At 41.8% G+C, this 18,262-nt stretch overlaps 1 protein-coding gene across 1 annotated transcript in view; it reads right to left on the bottom strand.

Annotated features, from left to right (window-relative positions):
* Positions 1–12,719, bottom strand: part of CDH2 (cadherin 2) — a 213,051-nt gene extending 200,332 nt beyond the window's left edge. Inside the window, exon 1 of the mRNA XM_082416011.1 lies at positions 12,563–12,719. Within this exon, the coding sequence (XP_082272137.1) occupies positions 12,563–12,622 (60 nt within the window). The 5' untranslated portion in view covers positions 12,623–12,719. The remainder of the gene's footprint in view (positions 1–12,562) is intronic.
* Positions 12,720–18,262: the final 5,543 nt, after the last annotated feature.

The raw sequence follows: 18,262 nt of genomic DNA, 5'->3' as shown, positions 1-18,262 counted from the left end.
TGAATCCTAGCTCCATCACTTAACAAAATAACTTTGGGCACCTCAGTTTAACCTATCTGTACTTTGGTATCCTCATACGTAACTAAGTGCAACTTTTGTGCAAATTAAATGAGTTAATACATGTAAAGTACTTTGAACAGTGCCTGGCACATAGTAATTACTCAAAAATAATGCAATATTGTTAAGATAGAATGAAACTAAGTCAAATGTAACATTTCCTGCATCTAATCATCAATAAGTCATCAACATCTACAAGAACAATGAATCTACCTTCACTCTGTTTTTGCAGATTCTGTACTGGCATCAACCAGTATGATAAGACTACCCTCAACCCTCTCCTCTCTGCTGGGTCCTCATCATCATGTTAAAAGCATTCAGAGACTAAGTAACCTACTCTGGTTCCAGGCTAGTCTCAAAACAACACACACACACACACACACACACACACACACACACACACACACACACACGCATGCTTCTGTCCATAAAAGAACATTAAAGAATTAAATCACAGAAGCAAAGAGACAGACCTAGGAAGACACCAGAATAGCTCCTGTTTGATTACCTGTAATTCCCAAATCAAAACCTGACAGAATGGCACTCCATATATATTCATCCCTTTCCCTAACTGTATCAGCCTAGACATCTGTTAGAATTGAAGGAGGAATGTTAAAATATGCACCCTTCAATTGTGGCTTCCGCATGCGGTCTAAGGGGCACTGGCAGAGGGACAAGTTATCCCCCTGGAACACTGAACACAGAACAGAGCTTCGAACGTATCAAGCACTCAAACTTATTCAAATAATTAAATTACCCCTGATTATGTCTGTGTAAAACGAGGGTAATGATTATACCCCCAAATCTTCAGTTAAAGATCTTACATCTTGTTTACCATATGAAAGCACTTTTCTAAATGATGTATATACATTAACCCACCTACTCTTCCTAACAAACCTTACGACAGATACTACTTATTACCCCCATTTTACAAACGGACATCCTGCGGGATAGAAACGCCACACATGCTGTCCAAGTTCACACAACAGCCAAGTGTCAAAATCAGGGCCCCAAAACAGGTCGTCCAGCTCCAGAGCCAACGTTCTTAACCATTGTGCACACTGCCTCGCTAGGCAATCAGCACAATTGGAGAGAGAAAAAAGGACATCCAAAAGCCTATGGCAATCTGTACTTAATAGAGGAAGCATTTGTTTAGAAAAACCAGAAGTTTTCTTGGACAAATGACAGCTACCCACATGTTAAGACCTCCCTCTTCATACCAAATACGAAAGTAAATTTCAGATAAGCAAAATATCTCAATGTGAAAATATAAAGAGGTAAATACAATCTGATACAGCATGACGTTTGAGAAGACTGTGTTTGGAGGTGGACAGTCTCAATTTATATCTTGGCATACCCACCAAAGTAGTATTCCAGAAACACACCATATGTATATATATTTAATTTATTATATATAATTTACTCCAATATATACAACTTATATATAATATATAATACATATTACATATTACGTGTTATTATGTATATTATTATATATTATTTATTTTAATTATGAAGAACCAAGACTCCAGAAAATAAGATATCAGAGTCTTGACGATTCTTAACAAATCCATTACATACACAAACACCAGAAAAAGTAACCTCACTGTTTTCCAAAATGCTTTTATTCTAGGCCATAAAATGTTATAAGCTATCTACACATAATCCGTTGTTATCTACATTCAAATATACCACTATCCCCCTTTTAAACGAAGCTCCATTGAGACAGCCTCAAATAAAGGGAAAGACCATAAACCAAATCATGGACTTAATTCAGTTTCATTTACAAGGCACTTAGCTATAAATCAGTTAAATTAAATCAATGGTTATGCGATTCTCCCCAAATGTTCTTAGCTATCTGTCAAACAAAAAACACAGAACTGTAAATAAAATTTAATGCTGAAAACACAAACGCTGTATGTAAACAATTGCTTTTATGGTAGAAAACTATGTGTAAGGGTGAAACACAAGTGAAATACCAATTAGATATCAATAAGCTAAAGCCACACAAGAGTACAATCTTTCTAAATATTGTAAAGTCCACTCATGTACAAACATAAATAAATTAGAGCCGCCTTGAAAAAAAACAGACCCTTGGTGGGCCATTACCTCTGGATATGGATTCCTTAGTCGTCATCCTTTTGCACGGAATCCTCCACCTAGATTCTAGCTCTACTCAACACGTATTATAAATGGAGAGAAAAGGCCCTCAGAAAGCAAGCTTGGGACAAGCATGGCGCTCTGCATCTTTCACGGCAACCTCTCAGATATTTAAAAAAGCTACACAAACACAAAAGAGGATCAACTATACCCAAAGATGCAATGACCAGCCGGAAAACTAGCAGTTTGTGGTATTGTAACCCCCAACTTAACCTTTTCTTAAATTAAAAACAAATCTTGATACTATGTATAAAACAGATAATTAATGAGAACATACTGTATAGCACAGGGAACTCTACTTAATGCACTGTGGTGACCTAGATGGGAAAGAAATCCAAAAAGGGGATAAATATATACGTATGGCTGATTCATTTTGCTGTACAGTAGAAACTAACACAACGTTGCAAAGCAACTATACTCCAATAAAAATTAATTAAAAACAAATCTGGGTAGGGCCTCATTGAGAAGTGGGTCACTAGGAAGCTCAGAGAAGGTATTAAGAAGCATCACTGAAAAGATTAGTCTTAACACCCAAACCTTCTGCTTGAAGACTTCAAGTCAAAAAGATATTTAGTGCTTTGTCTCCACCCTCCTTCTGATATACGGAAGGGCAAGAAAAGCTGTACCTTACTAAATTCCAAATGTCTTTGGTTTTTGGTGAAACAATATTGCCAATTTACCAGAACTAAAGAAGAAGATATCTAGGTAGGAAAATCCACAAAAGGTGTTTCGTAGTTTGACACCATAAACACTGAAGTGACCTTTAGCTGCAATGAAAACAGCCTGTTTTTATTTTTGTTTTTAACTCAGTTTTCACCTTCCTTAATCCCCCAGATCCTTCTATAGAGTCCACGAGCCTTTCCTAATTTTGTGACTATTAAAAAATATATAAGATACAAATATACAGATGATTCTACAAATTGAGTGAAAGATGCCAGCTACAAAACGGTATACAGTGTATGACTTCATAAAGTACGGGAATAAGCTAAGCTGATCTATGCTATTAGAAGTCAAGTAAATAATTACCATTGAAGAGATGGCTGACTTTGGAGAGGGTACCCCTGGGATGCTGGTAATGCTGTGTCTTGACTGGATGCTGATTAAATACTATGATCAATTAATGAACACTCAGCAGGTTATTCACTTATACGTGCACTGTCCCGTATACATTGGATACTTTCATAAAGAGTGAGTGAGTGTGTGTGAAATTTAAATTTTGAATTTCCTGAAATATGAGAAGCAAGACATGAGAACCCAATCTTGGAGTCGCTCTTGTGGGGGTGGGTACCAAAGGAGCTGTGAAAGACTAATATTTTGGTTGCACAAAACACACTTTTCTTTACTAACTGGACCAGAAAGCCATAAAGAATGAACTGCAGACTTTGAACTGTTGTGTTAGCCAATTAAGACAACAAAAGAAGAAAAATTAAAGTAGTCACAGCCTCTGATTTATTAAAGATTTGTGTTAAGCACAGGGATTAAATCATAGCCTTTAACTTAATAAGTTTAATGTTTTTTAAGTGATTTATTTCAGAGTTCGCTTAACAGCTCCCCAACCAACTAAGAGACATTTTGTTTGCTATTATAGTCAAGCCAAGTGTATCCACCCACCAACAACAGGTCAAGTTACAAACAAAATAGTTCTAGGCTTTCTGGGCAGCAAACAAATCAGTGTGTACTCAGTCACGCCACAAAACAGTCACACAAAAAACCTGTTGTAGATGTGGACGTATATATTTTTAAAAGATGTCAACTGATTTCATTTGTGGGAGAAGTAATTTAAATTATTCAAAATGGAAAATGTGCCATTAAACATTAAAATATTTTAACACAGTGATAGAATCTCTTGAATTTACTTTTACAGAAAAGAACACTGAAAAAACACAGTTTCAAAAAAAAACCCAAAAAACAAAAACAACCATGCGTAGCCTGAGGCTTCCTTGGCTCTTAGAAAGTATTTTAAGTTCCAGGATTCACACACAAAAAATTGTTTTCTGAGTACTTACCAACACATTATTTGTTGATCAAGACAATTTGAAGAACATCATAAAACTGATTATGAATCATTTACCTAAGATTTTTTTCTTCTTTCTCTAAGAGAACATATTAAAAAAAAAAAAAAGAATGAAAATCTTAACCAAGCATTCAATTTTGGTTTCAGATGCCAAAATAAATCAAACTATTTAAGGTCAAAATTAAATAGAGAATGTAACTCAAAAGTTAACTACTTTACAAAAACCTTATAAACTCAGTAGTGAGGAATTGAAATTTCCCTCTAATTCGATATTCATTCCCTGAATATCATATTAAAAGGGTCCCAGCCTGGTGGAGGGAAAACACGTTGGGCCTTGGTCAGGCTTAACTCTGCTATAACCAGATATGGTTCTACTATGGATTCTCACAATAAATACTCAGGCTGTCTGACTCCCTCTTTGATAGTCTCTAAAATGGAAATAAAACCACCTATGTTACAAGGTTATAGAAATAATTAACTGAGGTAACATGTTAGCTTCCTTCCCTGCAATAAACTTATTTCATTTTTAAGGTTTAGTACTACCAGACGTTGGTTTTAAAAAAAAATATTTGAAGAGATGACAGCAAATATCTAAAGTTTCAAATAGTTTTTTATCTGGCGTGTGTGCTCTTCTGACTTATATGAATGACCTACTGATTATTACTAAAAATAAAATAAATTGTGAAATGTCTTAGAACTGCGTATGGGAAAAAAAAAAACACTGAAAGGGCATTCCTTAGAATCCTTACTGGAAGCATTAATACGAATTTCGATACTTTTTTTTTAATGTGTGAATTGTCATTTATATTTTAACCAATTTCATTGTAGTATAATTTACATACAATAAAATGCATCCATTTTAAGGGTATAGTTCAATGAGTTTCGAAAATTATACATTCACCTAACCACCACCATCAAGATCCAGAGCATTCCTGTCACCCCCAAAATTCCCTCATGCCCCTTTGTAACCATTCTCTTGTCTCCATCCATATCCAGCCCGAGAAACCACTACACTATTTCCTGTCCCTACAATTTAGATTTCCCTTTGCCAGAATTTTACAAATTTTGACATTTAACGCAACAGAAGAAAGTTGAATAAACTCAAAAGTTATTTTAATAATGAGGATAAAGAGAGTCATTTCACATTTCTAGTTCCAATAATTTCTGGAATAATAAAGATTCCAAATTATGATCCTTTAATTATTTTTTTTTTTTTTACTAATTCCTTAATCCACCAAAACACTGAATTATATACAGAATGGGGGTGGGGAAACTCCACATGAATGTTTTAAATTATGATGATCAAGTACAATTTTTTAAAAAACACAAAAACCAACATTAAAACTAAGACCATAAAAATATAAAACTATATAGTCATACATAAGTATGCTATGGTCAAGTTAATTTTTAAAATTAACATAAAAACAATATTAAAATTACAGTATATAGTAGTACAGATGTACACTATTACTCCAGGATTTATTTATTTTTAGTATAGGTAGGTATACTTTGCAAAAGAAAATCTAAGAACAGATCATGGATCAAATACTTCTCCAAGTTACTCGATTATGAATGCCACATTATATTTATAATAACACCTCCTTTTAAGTGACTCAAGCTGTTTTAAAAGCATTACACCACTAATTCTCCCAATGCTACTTGAGAAAGTTAAATATCTTACTTAGTTGAGGCTGTAGACCAAAACATCCGATTCTAATACTAAACATTCTTCTGCATCTCAAGTTCTAGGTACTAGTAAGGTCCACTTTAGACTACCTTTTCACTATCAGAACAGGTGAAAAATTAAAATGTTCAATCAGTCAAGAGAATGTAAGAAATATCTTAATGGTTTAACCAACTAGTATAATCTCTCGGGCACAGATAACTCAGCACAGTGTGGTCATTCCATGATACCCATGATACAACATGGAAACTATCTATTACATAACTACCCATTAAATTTAGCCAATCTTCCTTGGACTTACTTATAAGCTCAGCCCACTACAGGTTGTTCTCAACCCAACTTTAGGATGTTCTAGTGTTGGTGTAGGTCATCTTCATCTTATTTCTACTCTGCTTGATTTTCTGTTCTTCAGTTATAGCTTCTCTCTGTGGTCTATGTCCAATTCCTCTTCATTCAGAGGCCTTGAAATCCCACTGATGATTTTGGCTGTCCTTCCCTGAAGCTTTTCTAGGTAGGTACCTAGTGATTATGCCAAAACATTAGGTGGTTTAACAATAATTTTCTTGAACTGGAAGTAGAACTAAAATGTTTTGTTCCACACAGCAGGGGTTCTCAAATCTGATGGTACATTACTCCATAATTTATTAAATCAGTCCCGACTGGACTTTCAGAGACCATCTAATCTGATCTTTTGTAATTATAAACAATGCTTCAATGCATATCCCTGTATGTGTAAATATATATATCATGCATACATCATGAATACAGACATATCTGTAAAAATGACTAGAGAAGAACTTGCTAGGTCAAGAGGCCATATTCTTTTTTTAAAAATAACTATTGTTTATTATTAATTTACAATGTTGTGTTAGTTTCAGGTGTACAGCAAAAAGTGATTCAGTTAAACATACATACATATATATATGTGTTATATAGTAGGTCCTTGTTGTTTATCTATTTTATACATAGTAGTGTGTATATGTTAATCCCAAACTCCTAATTTATCTCTTCCCGCTTTTGCCTTTGGTAACCATAAGTTTGTTTTCTATGTCTGTGAGTCTATTTCTGTTTTGCAAATAAGTTCATTTGCATTTTTTTTAGATTCCACGTATAAGTGATATCATATATTTGTCTTTCTCTGTCTGATTTATTTCACTTAATATGATAATCTCTAGGTCCATCCAAAAGAGCTATATTCTTAATGCTGAATGATATGCTATCATATACGATAAACTATTGTCAGTAGCCCTCAAAAATCATACTCTATCACTCTGAGTACCTGAAAATCCCTGCATTTCAGGTTAGTTATTAAAGTCATTCCAAAGTCTTTGAAAAGGAATCATTTTGGGATATTTTAAGCAGCCCCAAGAGTCACAGAACTAGAAAGTCCCTTAGAGATCAACTAATCCAACCAGGCCCGAGGTTTTATTATTGAGGAAAATGAGGTCAGCAGAGTTTAAGAGACTAAACTACATCTGGACCGGATTAGAACCCCAGGCTTTCTGCCCTTGACACTAGCTCTTGACCTTGACACTATGTCAGGGCAGCTCACTTGCACAGAACAAAGTTATTATACTCTTTGTACCCAAACCACCTTGGATGACACACACAAAGTTATCAATTAACTATCAATTGACAGTTCATGCCAAATTGTGGTAAATGTTGCAGGGGACACGTGTAGATACCAGTCCTGAACATACTACTGCATATATATATGCACCCCAAGAGCCTGGGTGCTGTAAGTACAGTTGGAAGCTCAGACAAGGAAGTACACTGGGTCCTAAAAAGAGTAAGACAGAAAAACTGAGCAGTATTTATGCATAATCTAAAATAGAGCTTAAAAGCTCGATTGTAACACAAATCATCATCTTTAAGTTCAAATTTTTCAAAAGGTCCCATTGAGATCCTGAATTCACCTTCTGCCTACTTTAAACTCATCACTTGGTATATGCAGAAGATGTAGCTCTTACTACAATATTTATCTGTATATACTTCCTCCCTGGCATGAATAGGTTTGTTTAATTTAAAACTTATCTACATTTAGTTAAATACACAAAGACTAGCATCCGCTCAAATTAACTGGCATAATTTACTGAGAAATTCAAACAAAAATAAGTTTGTAGAAGGAAAAAACAGAAATGTGAGGCGTAATGATTTGTTGGTACAAATTATGTTTCAGCTTAAAGTTCTTAACCCAACTTGAAAATAGATTCTAGAAGGTGTACTCATGGCAGATGTGAAATAATTACTCAAATAACAAAACCCAAATTCCAAATCTATCATATTTTTTAAATGGCTGATGAAATTCACCACAAGTCTGTGCAGTGCTTAAACTTGATTAATTTTTGTATTTGAGCCAAAAGAGCAAATTTGAATAATGTTAACTTGGGCAAAACCATAGAAAGTACATACAAACACTACATTTCTTAAATAACAGCTGATTTTTTTAAAAAATCACTCTTCTAACTTGAGACTATCCCTCTGAAAACACGATGGGGATCAGAATTTTTTTGAAGGCGTTTTAAAGCAAGATTAACTGTTGCTTTAAGTCTTGACATTTCCCAATTAATAACCCTAAAGCTTAATGAGGCACAACAGATTTAAGAATTGAAGATTTTTAACGAGAACAGAAATTAAGGACAGTTTGGTGCAATACACTGTCACCAAAATAATCTGTTCCAAGAAGAATTGAGTCTCTACATGTAAAAAAATACAAACTATCTAAAAGAATTTCCCCTTAAAATCTCAGTTCAAACTTTTAGAAGAAGGTCAGGGTAGACTCTGATGAAGGTATGAAAGTCTACTTTGTAAGTAAATTTTGAACTTGCAATTAAGGCCTAAAAACTTATATATAATTTTAATTTATGTATATGTATATATATATAATTTTAAAATATGCTTATAATAATATTTTAGGATACACAAATTATTTTTCAAATCACACCTAGAACATGTGCAATGTACCACTGTTAGTAATGGCCACATGACACAAGTTTAAAAAAGGGCAGAGACGCATAAGTGGAATAAACTGTGAACATCAACTATGTTAATTCTCCTTACTTCCATAGGAATTTGTTACAAAGGTGTTGAAAATCAAATAAACATGCTGAATACATATATGGTCTATACTTAAAATGATTATTGTATCCTAGATCTTCCACATTCTAAAACAAAGCTTTGTTTTACATGTCATGTGTTGAATATTAATGCCTTGAAAGTCTATACTTAATAGGTGAAAATCACATATGGTTTGTGCATCTTTTTTCATACATCCTCATCCAGGGTTGAAAGCAGAACCAATGCAGTAAGACTAAGAATCTAGAATATCTGTGAACCTTAAGGAGGTGTCCTTGATGCGTCATAACCCATACAAACATATTTAAATTAGAACAATGCAGCTATGCAATTAAAATGTGAACTAGAAAAACAAAGCAGGCTTCTAATCTATTCATTACTGGATGGGTAGTGAAAGTAAAATTGGTTTTTATTCCTGATGATAAACCGATTTAAGGATTTGAAAGTCACTTGTATAATTTAAAAGGAAAGCTTGTCATAACTTTGTGATATCCCTTGATCAGTGAAGTTTAATGCTCAAATTCTGCTTTTTTTAAAAATAGGACGATGCTAATGCCTCAAGCTAAAATGAGGAAGAATAGAGAAAATCTTAAAGCTGAATATCATAATATGCAAAATTGACTAGAATTATGTAAATCTAGGTAACAGAATAACTCAACTAGTAAAGACTCTCTCAAAGTGAAAAAAAAGAAGTGTTCCAAGTAAAAGAACACTTCAGTTAATTAAAGGCATAAAGTCCTTTTGAATATTCAATTATTCTTCTTTAACTGGTCTGAAAAAATAAGGCGGCTCTGTATCTACACCAATAACCTACTCATTCTCTTTTCTAAAACTCGTGACTCCTTAGTCTGGCCTGAAAACAAATGAACAAACAAACAAACAAAAACCTAGACTTTTAATAGCAGATGACTCCAGAGGGGCCATTTTCACCTTGCAGATAGATCTGTGTTATTCTGGTGTGTAAAGCAGACCATTAGCACAAAGTCATTTCCAATCTCAGTGTGCACAATCCACAAGGTGCACTTAACCCTAAAACTCATGTTGCATAAACTGCTCTGCTTCCACTTCTAATGACCTTGCAAATCACTCAATGTTACTGCTTGACTCGAACCCGTGAATAAGCCAAACAACTTGATGACAAAGTTTTAATCTCCCCTTTCCTCGAGGTTTATAAAAGTCAACATAACATTGGCTTGGAAGAAACTGAGAAAGAACACAAAGTGGAAAAAGGAAAGGGCGTGATTTGACGTTTATAAATGATATATTTTTAAAATGCTTAAGGAAATAAAAGACAATGACCTACAAAATCCACACCTGGTTTCAAGGCAGATGACTCAAAGAGGAAATGAGATTGCTCCAGTGGTACACACTTTAGTCCCAAGTTATTAGCGACCAACAAACGTCTCCTCCTGTCCTAACTTCACTGCACAGTATTCAATTAAAACTTACTTTCAGATCAAAAAGTTGGTAAGCATACCATCCACTGCTGGACTCACTCTTAGGACTTATTATAAGTTGCCTGTAAATAAGTCAGACCATGCCATGATATCCAAAACATAATGTTTTTTAAAGTGAGATTTGTTTAATCTATGACATATTTGTTTTTTTAAAAAAATCTGATGTCCACAGGGTTAAGTATATCTTGCTTTCCCCTTAACTTCAAACACTTGAAGTAGCACTTTTCTCCTTCCCCATTCAGCCGAACCTCCTCAAGAAACCCCATTTTAAAAGAAGAAACAATAAATGAAGTGACAGGAGGTGAAAGAATGAGTGTGCGCTCCAAGAATAAAGGGCGGTTTTATAACAGGAGGTACTTTTGTTAGCAAGTGACTGGCAGGTCTCCTCCCCCAAGTTAGAAGAAATTCCATCCACTCCCCAAAAGTGCAGAGGCCAAAATGTCTAGTCTAACAGTTTTGAAACCCCCGAGTCAGGAGAGAGAATGGGGGCGGGGGAGGGGGGGCGGACTGGCGAATGGGAGAAGGGGAGAGAAAAAGACCAGCTGGAGATGATAAGAACAAAAGGAGAAACCCAAGAAAGGAGAAAGGAACGGCGGGACCCGGGCAGCCCGGGATCCAGTGGGAGGGAGAAAGCCGGAAAGTAGGTAGAGCTGGACCCGGGGGAGGAGAGCGCGGAGCCGGCGCACCATGGACAGGGCTCGGCGCAGCCGCGGCCCACACCCCTCTAGGGGGCGGCGGGAGGGAGTGTGAGAGACCGCGGGCGCCAGCCCGATCCAGCCCCCGGCGCCCGCGGCCGGAGCGCGCCAGGCCCTGACTCACGCAGACCACAGAGAGGGGCGATCCGCACCATCTGTCCCTGCCCCGGTCGCTGCGGCACTTGCAAGCCGCGCCCGCACTTTTTGGAGCGGCCACCGGCCGGCCACCCCTAGCCGTCGGCGGTGCGCTGGGGGCCCTTCGGGCGGATTCCCCTGAAGATCCTGCCCTACAGTGAAGGCGGACACGCCCCTCTCCCGCAGCTGCTTGGGGCCCCCGCCGCCCGCGGGAGCAGACTCGCGACCCCCGCCCGGACCCCGCCCAGCGCGGGTGTCGCAGCCGCGGCGCGTGGCGTCGCTTCACAAGACCCGACTGGCCAGCCAGGAGGGGCCTCGGGACATCCTCCGGGCGGACGCCGCGGGAAAGTTGAGCGCTCGGCCGGGCTGGGGCTGGGCGGCGCGGAGTGGGGAGGGAGGCTGCGACCAGCCTGGAGCAGGTGCTTCCTGCCGCGGAGGAGCCTCCCGGTACCGACTGCCGGGAAAGGCTGTCTAGCGCTCTCCCGAAGGCTTGAAAAGTGCGGAAGCTCCCGGTAAAGGCGCCCCCAGGACGCACGCAGGGCAGAGGCAGCCGGACAGGAGAAGAATAATAGCCGAGTAACGGAACTTCTCCCCGCCCGGCGGGATAAGGGGCGTGCGGGGCCAGGGGCTGGGTGCGGAGGGGCCGACCCGCGTAGACTCTTCGGGGCTAGGGGGCGAGGTTTTCTTTTCAGGTAGGACCGACTCAAAAAAAAATTGTGAGGACAGGAAAACAAAAATAAGCAACTCTAAGCTGGGGTAAAGACAATAGGACGGTGGAGCCCTCGGGCACCGGGAGGCGCGCGGGTGCCAGGGTGAGGTGGGGTGGAGGCAAGTCCCGTAACTAAGATACCAGAGTGAGAATTCCTGCTGCAAACTCGCAACCCATCCCTGCAAAAATAAACAAACAAAAAATGGAGCAAAGTTCAATGCTAAGGGCGAGAAGAGCAGAAAACTGCAAAACCGGAGTGCTATCCTACCTCACCTTTCTGCTGCCTAGGGACACCCCCCCCCCCCCCGCGAGCTCGCCTGACCCCGCAGGAGCAGAGGGGGCCCGCGATCGGCCCCTTCGGGACCCGCCAAGAGAGGCGCGGGAGACCGGCTGGCTCCGGCAGCCCTGCCCTTGCGCCCTGCCCAAGCCTCGTGTCTGCGCAGCTCCCGGCCGCGCGGTGCGGCAACTCCCTTCCCGGGTGCGCAGCCGGGCCCCGCAGCGGCGCGGGGAACAAAGGGACCCGGCGCCGCCCGCCCCACCCCGCCCGCGGCCCGGCCCGCGGGGACCGCCGCGTACCTGAAGCAGGGCCGCCAGCAGCGGCAGCAGGGTCCGCGGCGCTCCCACTATCCGGCACATGGAGGCGGAGAGGGGCCGAGCGAGGAGCCGGAGGCGGCGGCGGCAGCAGCGGCGGCAGCACCAACAGCGGCGCGGAGAGACGGCTCCAGGCAGTTTCCACCCCCTTCCCTTCCCCTCCCCACCCCACCCCCTTCGCCGCTGCTCCCCGCTCCCCGCCAATGGAGAGAGAGCTGATGACAAATAGCGGGCCGCGGAGTCCGCGGGACTCGCAACACGAGTAATAAAACAGACCGAGAGATCAAGGAGCTGGGGAGGGGGCGGGGGAGAAGGCGGGCGGGGGAGAAGGCGGGCGTGCGCGTGAGGGTGTCAGTGTGAGTGAGTGTGTGTGTGTGTGCGTGTGTGGCCGCGGTGGCAGCGCCGGCTGCTCTGCTCTGCCCAAAGCGCAGCGGAAGCCAGGAGGGATGCAGGCGGCGGGGACCTTGGCCGGTGGAGGATGCGGAGGTGGAAGAAGAGCGGCTGGCACTCCCCAGGAGCTCCGCAACGCGAGGTTTCGGTCTCGGGGTTTTGCTTCCTCCGGGTTCCCTCTCCAGGGCCGCTCGGCACGACGAAGACGGCGGCGAGAGCGCCGCGGGGAGGGCGCTTCGGGCCGTGAGCGCTGCGCCCACAAAGGGCAGCTGTCCCGCCGCCCCCGCTGCGTGTGGGCTGAGGACCCCTTCTGGGCTCCCCTTTCCGGTCCCTGGGAGAGTTGGAGACTGTTCTCTGGCCTCGACCCGCGGGGGTGAGGCCAGGGGCCGGCGCGGCCGCTGCCGCCGCGGCTCCGTCCCGCGTAGCTACCGCCGCGGCTGCCCCTGCTGGTTCCCGCCCGCCGGGAACCCGCCCGCCGGTTCTCGCCCCGCGCCGCTCACTCGCGCGCGCCGCCCCAACCCCCGCCGCCGCCGCCTGCGCGGCCCGCTCGTTCTCCGCGAGCGCGACCAGGGCGAGATGCCGCCGCCGGTCTCCCCGCGCTCGCCCGCCCCGCGAGCTGCCTGGCTGCGCAGCCCGCTCCCCGCTCGGATCTCCTCCCGCCGCCGCCGCCCTCGCCCCCGCCTCCCTCCTCCGCCGAGCTTCCCCGCCCGCGTCGTGGCCAATCGGAGGCCACCAAGCTGCAGCGGTAGCCGGCCGGATCCGCGGCAGCCGCCCGCCCCCGCCCAGCCGAAGCGCCCCATTTTTGCTGCAGCCAGCGGGGGGTCGCCAGAGGGAGGCCTGGGGTGCGCAGAGCACCGCCCCGGCAGGTGGAGGGGCTGCGGGAAAGAAAAGAACTTGCGCAGGAACTTGATTGGTGGCAGGTTCATTTGTGGACCGCGAAGGGGAATCAGATAGAGATTAGGCTTTGGAGAGGGAATGCCTTCTCCGTCGCCTCACGCACGCTTCTCTTTCTGTTCTGTTTTTCTGGGCAGGGGCCGACACAGCAAACTGGCGACGCAGGCAAAGCCCATCCTAGCCATTGTTGTCTGCGGCGCTCGCCGCGAGCCACCTGCGGGCCTGGAGGGGGGAGGCCCCGCGGCTTCTCTCGGGTTCACGCACCTCTCCCTCCTTTGCGGATGTGCTGGAACAGCCCAAGTTTGTGTGTGCTTGTTTTGTTGTTTTTCCCTCTGGGGGGTTGAGAGTGCGTGTTATTTTATTTGAAATCTCCCGTTGTCTGTTTCTACTCGTTAGTGATAACTGTTCACAATTTTTAGTAAACGGCGTAAGGGACTTTGACTCCCTCCGTACACCACCCCCAATAACAACAAAAGAAAGTAAAGAAAGAAAGAGAAAGGGGGAACCGACCTAAAACCAGAACGTGCCGTGAAAACAGGATTATCTGAGACATGAATGACTGATTCAGAGTTCGCACCAAGTAAAGGATATTTGCTTCCTCCTTTTAAGGCATGAACTTGGAGTGGTTCACAAAAAGTGAGAGACTTTACAAGTTTGGGTCACAAGCATTTGTGGAATGGAGGGGAGGGTGAGGAGCAATTGATTTTGGCGAGGTATTAAGTTTTTGTCAGAACTTTTTTTTTTTTTTAAGGTTTTTCAGGTAAATAAAAGTACAGGTTTTTTTCTAAGCGTTTCAGCACTTCGGAGGTCATCGAACTTCGTTGCGGTTAATGTACATTACTCTTCTGCTTTGGGTAACTGAAGTATTAAGATTATTTGAATTTGAGTTTCAGGATACTGATCATTTAAGAACTTGATAATGAATCTCTAAAAATCAAGTACTAATTTCTTTGACATAAGTGATGCAGCTTTTAATAATGTACTGTCACTGGCTAGGCTTTTAAAAATTCAATATTCGTAGGGAAGCTTATGCAATTTTAATTAAAACATAATATTGTAGGCCTTTTTAAAGTGAAACTCAAAATTTTTTCCTGGATTTTCTTTTCAAAAGAATAAGGAAGGTCATGTTAATTAAATTTAAAGACAAAAGGCCCCACTTGTTCTTTCTCTTCCTTCTTTGCTAGATATTATTGTCATACTATGGCTGATGGGCCTAAAATTACTCCTCGCAATAGGGTATTTATAAATTCCACTTTCAAGGAGTCATGCATAATAGTAAAACACTTAGTAGCGATATGGGGATATCCTTTGTTGTATTCCAAAGTGGAATTTATAGATCCCATCTCTATGCCTAAGAATTAAGCTGTGATCCTGGACTTGAGGCTTTAGATACATCCTCACCACTCCCAGCAATAACCACTGATGTTTATTGCCGTTCTGATTAATGTAAAGGCAGAAGAGATTTCAGCATGAATAACTATTGCTTGTTAGTGTTATTTGCTTGAAGCTTTAAACACCATGCCCCTTATAGATTAAACTCTTATTATGACTTCAAAATCTGCTTTGGAATGCCTGTCAGTCAACTAATTCTGATTCCAGTAGTTTTCAATCAGATAGGTAAGCGTTGGCAGCATTTTTTTTTTTTTTTTACTTTTTTATTTTATGTCCAACTTCCATGCCTCTCACTCTTCAGTAGTTATGGACTGCTTTGGAATCTTGCCTGAGTTTAAGCTGATCACGTGGTCAGCCGAACCTTGCTAATCAGCCTTTGATCTCAAGCAGGGATAGCCTAGTCTCTCAAATCAACTTATTGGAGACTTGTGCATCCATGTGATGCTAACGAAAGTAGATCTAGTGTTGACTTTGACACCCAACACAAATGGTACTTCCATTGCACCATTCTAAAGGTAATCTAATGGGGCCTTTTCATTTCTCTGGGCAAGTTGTGATCCAACTGTCAGGATTTCAGCTTCTCCTCAAGGCATTGCCAGTCTGAAGACTTCCTATCAGCTTGCGCAGCTCCAGGGCTGCAGGGGCTTAGGCAGTGACCCAGAGAAACAGCTTGATGGTGAGGGAAGGGGGGAAAGAGGGGGAAAACAAGAAAAATAATAATTAAAACTAAGGCTGGACTCATAATACTGAAAATCAGCCTAATCCCTTGATTTCTGACCTAGGCGCTGCTGCCGATTTACTACAAGAGGTCTGCAAATGAATACCTGCAGTCCTTACAAATCAAACATTACAGACAGACTGAATAAATGACGCCTCTTGCAAGCATGGCAAGTTTTCATATGCATGTAAATGCCATGATGATTCCTTTTTAAACGTTCATTTCAAAGAAAAGTCATAATAACTTTTTGTTCTGGTGTGTATTCTCAAACAGGAGATGCTAAACATACATTACGTGAATGTTTTTCTGAAAGGATCCTGACTTTGGAAAGAAATGCAAACAGTAGTTGTCAAGTCTGCACACACACCCCTCCCAGACACACACACCTCTAGGGCAGGACACACACTAGTCTTGGCCTCTGACACCCAGCTGAGTGTCCTTCCCAAATGTTAACTCAGGACCCTCCTCCACGCTTCCCCTTTCTGTCCCCGTCTCCAGGGCAAGCTGGGATTATCCCTTGTCTCTTAGGAAGTAGCCCTCACATTTGCAGGTTTCTCCCCAGCCAGCTTTAGTCTGTTAAAACTGACCTTCCCTGGGTTCATAGGCCTTTTAGAGTCATGGACTGTTGTAAATGAAACGCAAAGGTGGTCTGTGCAACTCATTTTACAGGAACACCGAGGCTTAAAGACATACACAAGGCTACCAGCTGGCAAGTAGAGACCCCTGGCTGGGACTCAGTCTTACTCCCAGTCTCCCTTACGGAGTCCCTTTTAACTTTAGAAAAATTCACCTATGTGGAATGAGGATGGTTTAAAAACAAGAAAAGGAAAATGTAATGATGCTGGGGATTTGTCTAGTATTTCTCAGGTATTTTGTTCTTCAAAGTATGTGTGATCGGAGATATAAGTCTGCGTTTCCTTTCACTGGCCTCCGTTCTCAGGTGCCTTTCTCAGTGCGATCATCTCACGGGATTTAGTGTGATTCTGGCATTTCAAGAGTCATATCTCTGATATAACCTATAGCCAAGTGCAAGCCAGCCGTTCATCTGATCTTCACCGAGGAAAGTCATGATCTGTTCCAATACTAGAAGAAAAACCTGACTTTTAAAAAAAAAAATCCACTCTAGTTTGGAAATATTATTTACCTTTCTTTGTTTTTGGTATTTGAAAACGAAACTCAAAGTTTTTATGGAAAATATCACCAAATTTATCACTTGAAGTATATACAGTCAAGGAAGTGAGGAAAATGAGTTAGTTATACATTTGCATGACGAGGGAAGTTATTCACAAGCGGCCCCTGTATTAGGAGGAGCACCACCAAATCCCTTTCTGGAAGCTAGAAGGGTGTAATAAACAGATTATGGATTTGAATTCAGATAGACTCAGCTCCATGAACTTGGGTGGGTTTCTGAACATTTCTGAGGTTCTTTTTCCCTCTCTCCCAAATGTGGATAATATACCAGAATTTCTTAAGAAAGCCTGATACGAGCACAGAGCAACACAGTAGGAGCTTAGCGTTTTATCTGTACGTGTATGAAATATGATTATTTCCATTGAGGATCTGGAGCGGAGTTACTCAGGAATCTCAGTGCATGTTCCTCTCACCTCCTCCAGTTCTGTCTGCAATTGAAAAAACAAAAAACAAAACAGCCGAGACTTTTAATCAGAGTTTTATTTGGGAGGCTCAAATTTTACAGAGCAACCCGAAATCTCTAATGTAGATCGTAATGGCTCGGTAAGTAACACACAGGCGGATAAAAGTAATAAAAAATTTGGTGGTTTTATAAGATGCATAAAAACAAATCTGAGAATATGAAAGTATTCATAGGAACAGTATAGTCAATGTTAATATATTGATTTCATACAGGAAAACTAATTCATTTTTGAATTATCTCAGAAGTTGATAATAGCAAGACCAGGAATAACAACGCATTTTGCTCAGAGCCTTTCTCCTGTGAACCTGGCTCTTGAAAGTTCTCGAACCACTTTCTGCCTACTCATTCCCAGAGTCCAGGTTTCCTAGTTGATTTCATGAGTCCTGCTTGAAGATCACCTGTATTTGAGAAAATATGATTTGCATGCTATTCAAGAAATCTACCTTCTACAGCAGAAGTGTGAGTATTATTGGGCACCACTTTGGATTATTTAAAAGTCAGACGGCCTATTTCTCAAGCTAAATGTCTCTTCAGAAAATAAAACAAATCATACTGAAGACTTTGGTAACGTTTAGTGGTGCCAAGCTTTTGCCCTCATGTCCTTTTGAAAGCAAAGTTCTGCTTTCTGGAAAGTTCT

The sequence above is a fragment of the Balaenoptera physalus genome (assembly GCF_965194825.1).
Source record: "Balaenoptera physalus genome assembly, chromosome: 12".
Taxonomy (NCBI): Eukaryota; Metazoa; Chordata; class Mammalia; order Artiodactyla; family Balaenopteridae; genus Balaenoptera; species Balaenoptera physalus.
This window is presented reverse-complemented; position numbering and strand designations above follow the sequence as displayed.